The sequence below is a fragment of the Nilaparvata lugens genome, chromosome 13 (assembly GCF_014356525.2).
Source record: "Nilaparvata lugens isolate BPH chromosome 13, ASM1435652v1, whole genome shotgun sequence".
In the NCBI taxonomy this organism is placed as follows: Eukaryota; Metazoa; Arthropoda; class Insecta; order Hemiptera; family Delphacidae; genus Nilaparvata; species Nilaparvata lugens.
Window position 1 is genome coordinate 6,691,274 of NC_052516.1, and position 13,105 is coordinate 6,704,378.

At 38.2% G+C, this 13,105-nt stretch overlaps 1 protein-coding gene across 3 annotated transcripts in view; it reads left to right on the forward strand.

Moving 5' to 3' along the window:
- The window catches only part of LOC111060229 (glycine-rich cell wall structural protein 1.8-like), a 43,243-nt gene that overhangs the window by 2,507 nt on the left and 27,631 nt on the right, over positions 1 to 13,105 (forward strand). For 2 of the 3 annotated variants that reach the window (XM_039439684.1, XM_039439683.1), the window contains exons 3-5: positions 6,228 to 6,422; positions 8,316 to 8,398; positions 10,139 to 10,457. In XM_039439684.1, the coding sequence (XP_039295618.1) occupies positions 6,228 to 6,422; positions 8,316 to 8,398; positions 10,139 to 10,457 (597 nt within the window). Of the gene's footprint in view, positions 1 to 2,815; positions 3,009 to 6,227; positions 6,423 to 8,315; positions 8,399 to 10,138; positions 10,458 to 13,105 lie in introns of those variants that run through there. The other variant, XM_039439685.1, reaches the window with a different exon arrangement.

Consider the following 13,105-nt stretch of genomic DNA (forward strand, 5'->3'; position numbering starts at 1 on the left):
CCGTGCTCCTCAAGGGTATAATTCGAAAATTGACAAACTGAGAACTTTACGTAATGAAATATTGAAAATAGGGCTATATCCATCCTCGGTTAATTAAGAAGCTATATGCAAAATTTGAAGTTAATCAGTCCAGTAGTTCAGACGTGATGATGCGTCAAACATAATTCTCTAATCCCGTACGTGTATAAGACAGTTATTTTTCATATTATAGTATAGATTACTAGATTATAGTATAGATTAGTATAGATTATCTGTAGCCTTGAATATCTCAGGAGTTCTCTATTATTAAATTTTGTATTTTGTCATGGGTTTAATGAAATTTATCATGAAATATTCATCAATAACGTGTAACGTTCAAACAACCCCTGAACCATTGTACCATATAATTACCATATTATTCTTTAATATCCTGATACAAATCAATAAAACTTTTATTAATTCTACACATTAATATTTTACATCTATTCATTGAGCTTTTCTCCTAAAAACTAACTTTTTTATTTATTTTATTAATGATGTTGCTTTTTGAATTAATCACATGACTACTTTAATATGATGATATTATATCAAACGTCAAAATAGAATTACCATCGCAAAAATCTCATATCCTACATTATTTCCTTTATTATAGTATAGATTATCTGTAGCCTAGGCCTATATTAAGCTATCTTTACAGATGGAATTGAATAGAGAATGCATTTATTCAAATGCTAATTAATATAATATTATTATTATTTTAACGAAAATCCTAAATAAATGCTGTAAATCACCCCGAAGACTTCTGCTACTGCAGACATTGACAACAGGGTTAACAGCTAGATGGAAATTCGATGAGAACTACTATCCAAAAACTATCCGCCAGCCCGGAAATCGAACCCGGCACCTCCCAATTGCCAGTCAGGAATGCCTACCCTTACACCAAACCGACAATCTCTGGATAGCAGCTCTCATTTTATACGAAGCCATAGCGGCTAACCAGTTTACAGATGGAATTAAATAGAGAATGCATTTATTTACAGCATTTTCGTTAAATAATAATTATATATTAATTAGCATTTGAATAAATGCATTCTCTATTTAATTCCATTTGTAAACTGGTTGGCCGCTATGGCTTCGTATAAAATGAGAGCTGCTATCCAGAGATTGTCAGTTTGGTTTTCGTTAAATAATAATTAAGCTATCTTGTTCATTTTTTCCCCCTTTTATTTTGAATTGTAATTATCTTGTTTATTTTTCCAGGGGCGGACCACCTCGTGGAGGTATGGGAGGTGGTATGATGCGAGGAGGTATGGGTATGCGGGGAGGGCGTGGAGGCCCCCGTGGCAGAGGGGGCATGCCCCCTAGAGGCGGAGGCATGATGGGAGACGGCCAGAGGGGAGGCTTCAATGGGGGAGGTGACGGAGTGCAGAGGGGAGGTTTCAATGGACCAATGAGGTGAGTTGTAACATCTCTCATCTGCCCCTCAAATTTAGGAACATGTGTCTCAAGAGAGATTTCAATAGTCACTATTCCATGGGCTATCTACTTAGGCTATTATTTCTCTATGATATTAGCATCCAATGTGATCATATTCCAATATGTAGTGACTGGATCTCTCTTTATATTAGACAAGCAGGAAACCCGTGCTCCTCAAGGGTATAATTCGAAAATTGACAAACTGAGAACTTTACGTAATGAAATATTGAAGTATTGAAAATAGGGCTATATCCATCCTCGGTTAATTAAGAAGCTATATGCAAAATTTGAAGTTAATCAGTCCAGTAGTTCAGACGTGATGATGCGTCAAACATAATTCTCTAATCCCGTACGTGTATAAGACAGTTATTTTTCATATTATAGTATAGATTACTAGATTATAGTATAGATTATCTGTAGCCTTGAATATCTCAGGAGTTCTCTATTATTAAATTTTGTATTTTGTCATGGGTTTAATGAAATATTCATCAATAACGTGTAACGTTCAAACAACCCCTGAACCATTGTACCATATAATTACCATATTATTCTTTAATATCCTGATACAAATCAATAAAACTTTTATTAATTCTACACATTAATATTTTACATCTATTCATTGAGCTTTTCTCCTAAAAACTAACTTTTTTATTTATTTTATTAATGATGTTGCTTTTTGAATTAATCACATGACTACTTTAATATGATGATATTATATCAAACGTCAAAATAGAATTACCATCGCAAAAATCTCATATCCTACATTATTTCCTTTATTATAGTATAGATTATCTGTAGCCTAGGCCTATATTAAGCTATCTTTACAGATGGAATTGAATAGAGAATGCATTTATTCAAATGCTAATTAATAGGCTACCTATTATTATTTAACGAAAATCCTAAATAAATGCTGTAAATCACCCCGAAGACTTCTGCTACTGCAGACATTGACAACAGGGTTAACAGCTAGATGTCCGCCAGCCCGGAAATCGAACCCGGCACCTCCCAATTGCCAGTCAGGAATGCCTACCCTTACACCAAACCGACAATCTCTGGATAGCAGCTCTCATTTTATACGAAGCCATAGCGGCTAACCAGTTTACAGATGGAATTAAATAGAGAATGCATTTATTTACAGCATTTTCGTTAAATAATAATTATATATTAATTAGCATTTGAATAAATGCATTCTCTATTTAATTCAATTTGTAAACTGGTTGGCCGCTATGGCTTCGTATAAAATGAGAGCTGCTATCCAGAGATTGTCAGTTTGGTTTTCGTTAAATAATAATTAAGCTATCTTGTTCATTTTTTCCCCCTTTTATTTTGAATTGTAATTATCTTGTTTATTTTTCCAGGGGCGGACCACCTCGTGGAGGTATGGGAGGTGGTATGATGCGAGGAGGTATGGGTATGCGGGGAGGGCGTGGAGGCCCCCGTGGCAGAGGGGGCATGCCCCCTAGAGGCGGAGGCATGATGGGAGACGGCCAGAGGGGAGGCTTCAATGGGGGAGGAGACGGAGTGCAGAGGGGAGGTTTCAATGGACCAATGAGGTGAGTTGTAACATCTCTCATCTGCCCCTCAAATTTAGGAACATGTGTCTCAAGAGAGATTTCAATAGTCACTTTTAAATAGGCCTACTTGTTCCCGGTTGCTTGTTAATTTTTAATCATGATTTAATCTATGAGAATCAATCAGAGAATGCTATTTTAAAAAGAAGGCTTCTCGGATTGGTTCTCATGCAATTGAATTAATCACGGTTAAAATTCAACAGACTTTTGCACAACCAGCACTTAAACTTTGACATAACAGTCTAATTGGTATGATTTTAAGCTATGAGATACGAGAGTAGAAGCTTATAGCTTTCAATCATAAAAATTAGACTGCTGTGTCGTAATTGCAAGTATTTGAAAGTGATCAATTCGTATTGGAGAGAAAAATTGAAGAGTTCTATAGTAGTTTATACAACAGTTTTATAATGAGGGAGGTTCTCTAAAGCACGAGTTAGATGTAGTGTTAAGACCCAAGTGAGCGAGTGACCGAGTGTCTTAAACATCTCACGAGATCTTTATTAACTTTTGTCTTTTTTCATAGTTTGAATAAAATGTATTCATTATCATTAACCTTGAACTTGTAAGGCTCAACTAACAGCTAGATGGAAATTCGATGAGAACTATTATCCAAAAACTATCCGCCAGCCCGGAAATCGAACCCGGCACCTCCCAATTGCCAGTCAGGAATGCCTACCCTTACACCAAACCGACAATCTCTGGATAGCTGCTCTCATTTTATACGAAACCATAGCGGCCAACCAGTTTACAGATGGAATTGAATAGAGAATACATTTATTCAAATGCTAATATTAATAGGCTATATTATTTCTATTTTAACGAAAATCCTAAATAAATGCTGTAAATCACCCCGAAGACTTCTGCTACTGCAGACATTGACAACAGGGTTAACAGCTAGATGGAAATTCGATGAGAACTATTATCCAAAAACTATCCGCCAGCCCGGAAATCGAACCCGGCACCTCCCAATTGCCAGTCAGGAATGCCTACCCTTACACCAAACCGACAATCTCTGGATAGCTGCTCTCATTTTATACGAAACCATAGCGGCCAACCAGTTTACAGATGGAATTGAATAGAGAATACATTTATTCAAATGCTAATATTAATAGGCTATATTATTTCTATTTTAACGAAAATCCTAAATAAATGCTGTAAATCACCCCGAAGACTTCTGCTACTGCAGACATTGACAACAGGGTTAACAGCTAGATGGAAATTCGATGAGAACTATTATCCAAAAACTATCCGCCAGCCCGGAAATCGAACCCGGCACCTCCCAATTGCCAGTCAGGAATGCCTACCCTTACACCAAACCGACAATCTCTGGATAGCTGCTCTCATTTTATACGAAACCATAGCGGCCAACCAGTTTACAGATGGAATTGAATAGAGAATACATTTATTCAAATGCTAATATTAATAGGCTATATTATTTCTATTTTAACGAAAATCCTAAATAAATGCTGTAAATCACCCCGAAGACTTCTGCTACTGCAGACATTGACAACAGGGTTAACAGCTAGATGGAAATTCGATGAGAACTATTATCCAAAAACTATCCGCCAGCCCGGAAATCGAACCCGGCACCTCCCAATTGCCAGTCAGGAATGCCTACCCTTACACCAAACCGACAATCTCTGGATAGCTGCTCTCATTTTATACGAAACCATAGCGGCCAACCAGTTTACAGATGGAATTGAATAGAGAATACATTTATTCAAATGCTAATATTAATAGGCTATATTATTTCTATTTTAACGAAAATCCTAAATAAATGCTGTAAATCACCCCGAAGACTTCTGCTACTGCAGACATTGACAACAGGGTTAACAGCTAGATGGAAATTCGATGAGAACTATTATCCAAAAACTATCCGCCAGCCCGGAAATCGAACCCGGCACCTCCCAATTGCCAGTCAGGAATGCCTACCCTTACACCAAACCGACAATCTCTGGATAGCTGCTCTCATTTTATACGAAACCATAGCGGCCAACCAGTTTACAGATGGAATTGAATAGAGAATACATTTATTCAAATGCTAATATTAATAGGCTATATTATTTCTATTTTAACGAAAATCCTAAATAAATGCTGTAAATCACCCCGAAGACTTCTGCTACTGCAGACATTGACAACAGGGTTAACAGCTAGATGGAAATTCGATGAGAACTATTATCCAAAAACTATCCGCCAGCCCGGAAATCGAACCCGGCACCTCCCAATTGCCAGTCAGGAATGCCTACCCTTACACCAAACCGACAATCTCTGGATAGCTGCTCTCATTTTATACGAAACCATAGCGGCCAACCAGTTTACAGATGGAATTGAATAGAGAATACATTTATTCAAATGCTAATATTAATAGGCTATATTATTTCTATTTTAACGAAAATCCTAAATAAATGCTGTAAATCACCCCGAAGACTTCTGCTACTGCAGACATTGACAACAGGGTTAACAGCTAGATGGAAATTCGATGAGAACTATTATCCAAAAACTATCCGCCAGCCCGGAAATCGAACCCGGCACCTCCCAATTGCCAGTCAGGAATGCCTACCCTTACACCAAACCGACAATCTCTGGATAGCTGCTCTCATTTTATACGAAACCATAGCGGCCAACCAGTTTACAGATGGAATTGAATAGAGAATACATTTATTCAAATGCTAATATTAATAGGCTATATTATTTCTATTTTAACGAAAATCCTAAATAAATGCTGTAAATCACCCCGAAGACTTCTGCTACTGCAGACATTGACAACAGGGTTAACAGCTAGATGGAAATTCGATGAGAACTATTATCCAAAAACTATCCGCCAGCCCGGAAATCGAACCCGGCACCTCCCAATTGCCAGTCAGGAATGCCTACCCTTACACCAAACCGACAATCTCTGGATAGCAGCTCTCATTTTATACGAAGCCATAGCGGCTAACCAGTTTACAGATGGAATTAAATAGAGAATGCATTTATTTACAGCATTTTCGTTAAATAATAATTATATATTAATTAGCATTTGAATAAATGCATTCTCTATTTAATTCCATTTGTAAACTGGTTGGCCGCTATGGCTTCGTATAAAATGAGAGCTGCTATCCAGAGATTGTCGGTTTGGTTTTCGTTAAATAATAATTAAGCTATCTTGTTCATTTTTCCCCCTTTTATTTTGAATTGTAATTATCTTGTTTATTTTTCCAGGGGCGGACCACCTCGTGGAGGTATGGGAGGTGGTATGATGCGCGGAGGTATGGGTATGCGGGGAGGGCGTGGAGGCCCCCGTGGCAGAGGGGGCATGCCCCCTAGAGGCGGAGGCATGATGGGAGACGGCCAGAGGGGAGGCTTCAATGGGGGAGGTGACGGAGTGCAGAGGGGAGGTTTCAATGGACCAATGAGGTGAGTTGTAACATCTCTCATCTGCCCCTCAAATTTAGGAACATGTGTCTCAAGAGAGATTTCAATAGTCACTTTTAAATAGGCCTACTTGTTCCCGGTTGCTTGTTAATTTTTAATCATGATTTAATCTATGAGAATCAATCAGAGAATGCTATTTTAAAGAGAAGGCTTCTCGGATTGGTTCTCATGCAATTGAATTAATCACGGTTAAAATTTAACCGGGCCTTGGAGTTTGATTGTTTTTTTGTAAATATTCCTTTGTGTTGTAGTTTTTTCTGAAGTTTTTTTATACCTATATTTGCTACCACAACCCTGAACCATAGTACCATATAAATGGTATTCATGGTATGTTTGTTTATTGTGGAAAATCAATGCTAATTTAAGCTATGTTTATTTCCTTCTGTTGAGAAATGAATACGAAAAATTAGCTACAATATTTAATAAAGCTTATATTACATAAGTGATTTGATTTTAATGAGATTTGTATTTTATATCTTCAATATTTTATACATTTTATATACAATGTATTTTATTGTATGTCTACATTTTATTTATATCATACAATCTAGAGGAAGGCCTAAGTTGAAGGGATTCTTAGTGCCGGTTGTACAAAAGCCGGTTAAATTTTAACCGTGATTAAATTCCACGAGATCCAATCAGCGAAGTCCTTTCAGAAAAGATGGCTTCTCTGATTGGTTCACGTGGAATTAATCACGGTTAAAATTTAACCGGGCCTTGGAGTTTGATTGTTTTTTTGTAAATATTCCTTTGTGTTGTAGTTTTTTCTGAAGGTTTTCTATACCTATATTTGCTACCACAACCCTGAACCATAGTACCAAATAAATGGAACTTTTGGTATTTTTGTTTTTGTGGAAAATTAATGCTAATTTAAGCTATGTTTATTTCTTATTGCTGAGAAATGAATACGAAAAATTAGCTACAACTCCTCATTTGGTTTTCATTACCTGAAACAGTTGATTATAATAATTGCGTTTTTTATATAAAATCTCCCTTTTTTTCTAAATTTTGTCTATCATTCATATTCCAATCTAATTCATAACTCTGGGGCTTTCCACTTCAGAGTTTAATTTGGTTTGAATTTCCTCAATATCTCCTTGTGTTTTTGATCTAAGGCCCAGTTGCACAAAAGCTCAAGTTTTAATTGTGATTAATTCCACGAGAACCAATCAAAGAAGCCGTCTTATCAAAAATTCCTTTTCTGATTGGTTCTCATGAAATTAACAACGGTTGAAATTTAACCGGCCATTGTGCAACCGGGTCTATGTCTAGACTTGTCACCACAACCCTGAACCATAGTACCAAATAAATGGTATTCATGGTATTTTTGTTTATTGTGGAAAATTAATGCTACTTTAAGCTATGTTTATTTCTTACTGTTGAGAAATGAATACGAAAAATGAGCTACAATTCTTCACTATTGTTTTATTAGTAATCAATCTGCGAAATTCTTCCCAATATGATTATATTAATCAGGTGCTGACTTAATATCGTGACCTCAGTATACATAGGCCCGGTTGTACAAAAGCCGGTTAAATTTTAACCGTGATTAATTCCACGAGAACCAATCAGAGAAGGTCTTTTTGATAAGACGGCTTCTCTGATTGTTTCTCGTGGAATGGAGGAATTAATCACGATTAAACCGGCTTTTAATCACGATTAAAACCGGCTTTTAATCACGATTAAAAGCGGAATAATCACGTTTCGCTTTTAATCGAATTAATCACGGTTTTAACCGGCTTTTGTGCAACCGGCACATAGACTAAATAGTCCTGCAATGTGGAATAAGCTTGCAAAATGTCACCTTAATGAAATCGACTATAAAACTATGAAAACTAATTTTTCTAAGTTTGGGGTATTTTTGTTTGTTTTCAGGGGTCGAGGAGCACCAGGAATGAGGGGAAGGGGTGATTTCTCGGGGATGCGGGGAGATGGCAGAGGGGCAGGTGGTTTCAGAGGTGAGAAGTTTTTCAGAAAACGATCTTTCAACTTGTATGTTTCTGAATTCAAATTCATTTTATTGAGCCAAAAAAAGAACATACAGGCCAAGTCAAAACATAAAAATAGACAGAATAACAATTTACTTATTTAAGTCTCTAAACAAACTCATTCTAATTCAATACTGTAGCGTTCAAGTTATTAAAAACTTTCCCAAAGGTTCTAATGTTGCGTTTACTTTTATTTCTATAACACAACTTTATAAAATGATAAGTTTCAATCTTGATTTGATTCATCATATAAACTCTCAGCTGTGTTTTTAGAATACTAGTAGTTCTGTGAACAGTAGACCTCACGCAGTATTCTCATCCACAAGTACCGGATTGAAACTATAGACCTTATGGAAATACAGCAATAGACTGGCTTCTCCACACATCTGTGTAATCACTCTTGTCAGCTGATTTATGATGAATAATTCTATAGTCTGATTTTTACTCTAATATTGGCGTATGAAGGAGGCTCCTTTTTCCTTTATATTATCCTTGAAATTCAAATTTTCAAAAACCTTGTATATACGTCGACGCGCAATTAAAAAAGGAACATACCTGTCAAATTTCATGAAAATCTATTACCGCGTTTCGCCGTAAATGCGCAACATATAAACATTTAAACATTAAGAGAAATGCCAAACCGTCGACTTGAATCTTAGACCTCACTTCTCTCACTTCGCTCGGTCAATTAAGTTTGTTTTTTTTTGGTTCTGCAAAATTATCTCTTTAATATGTGAATATTTCCCATTTTAGTGATGATAATAATGTGAAATATTTAACCTGTTTGGTTTTGGAGCATCTAAATTTAAAAATCTACTTTGCAAAAATAATTGAGGTATGAAAATTTTGTGAACAACTACAAGACTTAACCTATTTCGGACTAAGTGTAACCTCATCTAAATTTGGGAGAGGAATAGCACAAGGTTATCAAATTTTTTCTCTCCCTATCATTTTGATGATGTACTTCTTCTTCTTCTGGTTCCTTCTCCTATCGGAGGTTGGAAATCATCACGGCAATTTTCACTTTATTGATTGCAGCCTTGAATAGTTCCCTTGAGTTGCAGCCATACCATTCTCTTGAATTACGCAGTCAGGATATCCTTCTTCTTTCCCACACTCCTCTTTCCCATGATCCTTGCTTGCAATATGAGTCTCAACAGCTCATACTTTTCACCCCTCATTACATGGCCCAAATATTGTAATTTTCTTCTCTTCATTGTCGCAACAACTTCACATTCCTTTGCCATCATTAACAGTAAAAAAGTAAATTCGTATGGCTTTTGTTGGTGGGGAGTCCCTTGCGGGAAGGTCCAACCGCCTGAATATATCATTTGAGCCGTCAATGGGCCTCACTACTGTTATACTTCAGCCGGGACCGATAGTTTAACGTGCCCATCCGATAACACGGGAGTGATCTGGTTAAAAAACTTTTGGTTGTGAGAGGGTTCGAACCCGGGATCTCTATGCTGCTACGCAAGCTCTCAATCCACTAGACCACGGATCATTAACAGTACATCCCTATTTGTCACTTTTCTTGTCTATGGTATTCTCCACATCCTCCTATAGCACCACATTTCAAATGCCTCGATGTTTTTGATGATGTACTAATGAATCAATAATCCCACTTGACAAACATCATCTGTTTAATCTAATAGACTGTATAAGGAGGGAAAAGTCGATGTTTGTGTAACTGGCTTTATTTATTTACAGGCAGAGGTCGAGGAGGCATGGAGCGTGGAGGAGGTGTGCCCCCCGGCGTAGGAGGAGGTATGGGTGGCGGAAGAGGAGGTCGTGGCGGGGGCCAGCCACCCCAGAGCGTACCCCATCACCAGCAGCCCCAGGGCGGCCATTATGGCGGTGGCGGAGGGGGCATGCCCCCACATCAGGGCGCCCCTGTGAAGCGGGGCGCGCCCATGGGTGCCCATGGTGGGGGTGGCCCGCCGAAAAGGGGCCGCTACGATGCGGGGGGCGGACATCAGCAGCAGGCTAACGGCAACGGGTATCAGCATCATTCTCAGCCTCCTCAGGCGTAAGTAGTCTACATTTTCACTTATTTCATATTAAAATATAAAATTATATTATTTGATGTGATGCTATGGAATTGTTCCGGATGGACACGTTCACCGTCGGTCCCGGCTGCCTGAAAAGCAGTCGTTGGGCCATGTCAGAGGTCTTTCTTTCTTAGGCTCAACTCACACCACTTACGCGACTCAGGTCGAGAAGAGACTCGACTCCATACTTCGTGTAAATCTTCTTTAGACTTGGAGGAATTTGCGGCGTAGAGAAATGGAGGGAGATCAGCCAATTGCAGTGATGGATTGAGTCATAGGTGGAAGCGTAGTTGGCAATTTGTCGAATAGAGTCAGTCGAGTCTGTGATTGCAGAGAGGAAACTTCCTAAGTTTAACATGAGCGCTTGAAAACTCACTGGAAATTAGAGAACTCTGGCCGATACACAACGGTAACATAGCAGCCGTTGTATCCCTGCCGCTGTATGCCTTCTCTGCTGCGCATGTCCATCCCAAGTCCGAAGTTAATTTGAACGAAGTATATTCGAGAGCATGTGTTTTCAAATAGTGACGTCGCGGAGACTTGAATCGACTGGTCTTAGTGTCACCATTTGGAAACACATGCTCTCCACTAGAGTCGAGTCTCTTCTCGACTTGAGTCGCGTAAGTGTGAGTTGAGCCTAATAAAACATACCAGTATTTATTTTAATAATATCTTTCAATTTTTCATCTAACTGATCTGTGTGTTTTTTGTTTTTCTTATTGATTCTGATTGTAAATATTGTGAGTTTCTATAAATCAAATTTGAATCTGAGGCCCTGAAATTGATCAGTTGCGACCTGAAAACTCTGACCTGAGACTGCCAGGTCACAGAATACATACAGAATGGAAACTCGGCTAGTATCCTGTCACAAAAATCCGTAAGTTCAGCATTGTAATAGTATAGATGGAGGTTCGGATCACTTTACTGATCCGGATCAATCGGTCTCGTTCACTGCCGTGAGCCAATCAAAAGACCAGGATTTTAATTTCTTACAAGATGGCGCAGTCAAGTGACGTGTCTTGGTTGGGACATGTACAAAGCATTGGTTGGATAGGCGTTTGATTGATAGTTTCCATTCTGTATGTATTCTGTGGCCAGGTCACTCGATATTATTATTATTATTATTATTATTATTATTTTATTATAACACTTTTTTTATGACAGTTGCAATAAATAAAGGCCACTTGTGCCGTTCTATTGCACGCAAATTGCCTAAGCATATACTCACTAGTCACTTGGCGCCATGTGGTGGAACGGGTTGGCTATAAGGGGTGATGTGGAGGCCAACTATTATTATTATTTCTTATTATTATTATTATTATGGGATTGAATTGGCGGGGTTCAAACCAGCGCGATATTTCCCAGCCAATTAATTATCGAGGAATTTTTTTAATGTAATTTGACTGAAATATAACTCTTTGGTTGATGAACAGCTCAGTTCTTAACTGATTATGAATGATTGGGAAAGGAACAGCAGGTTCCTTCAAGTTTATGGGTAGGAACTAGAAACTGTTCTTTTCCCAATTTATCGCTAGGACCCACTGAAAGCAGGACTCGAGTTGATTTTTTCTGTTCTGAGACGCTGAAAATCGTGCCGATTTTTTATCGCCTACATTTGCTTCACATGTATGTGCGTATTGCCAGGTAGAAATTGCCTGGGAAAAATCAGTACGGTGTGAACCATGCCTTGGAGTGTGTTTTTTTTTCTTTCTTCAACTTATATTGTAGCTACTTTCAGCTATTTTTCTTTGTAGCTACAATAAAATGAAGCACTGTTAAGTATGGTTTTCACTAGAAGAGATAGTGGTCGAGTACCTGGCATACCAACTCTACCGAGCTAATTCTACTCTACTTACTTGGTCGAGTAACTGTTTTCACTACAATTGAGAATAGTAGGTAAAGTGTGTTGTCTAAAGTGCGAGATAAATTACTTTTAACATGAAGAGGAGAAACCCATTTCTCCCTCCACAGTTTGTAGCGTGGACACAGACGGACATCCTGCGCACAATTGGATGCGCCGTGTCATTTTTCTTCATGTTCTTGTGATGAAAACATCTCTGTGACATACACAAACCAATATACCTGCTGACCAGTACACTACTTGTAACATTGCCAGCAATAGATGGAGGGGAGTGTTGCCGCGTCGCGTTACAAAGCTCTCTCACTCAGACACAAAAGAAGGAGAATGCTGCTAGGTAGTGGGAGTGATTAGTGGAGGATAGAGCATCGGACCTCTCCGTCTTCGAGAAAGAGCCTTGTTAAAAGTAATTTATCTCGCACTTTAGTGAACAGAACCAACCTTAAAATGTCAATACGGAACTCTACTCTACTAGCTCGAGACTGTATTCATTAACATAGTAGTGGTAGAGTAGAGTGAGAAGCGAAGCGATGGTGGGAGAAGGCAAGTGGTGGAGTGCTATCCCACTCTACTAAAAACTAGTACTCTACCACGAACGTTTCCATTGGGAGAGTACACAAGATAGTTGGTACTTGCCGAGGGAACCACTATCTCTACTAATGAAAACCAGATATATATAGATGATGCACTCTATTCTGTTCGGTGATACAAAACCGTTTCTAAGGAACAGGAAATGCAATATTCATAAATTAGTAGAATTCATTAACT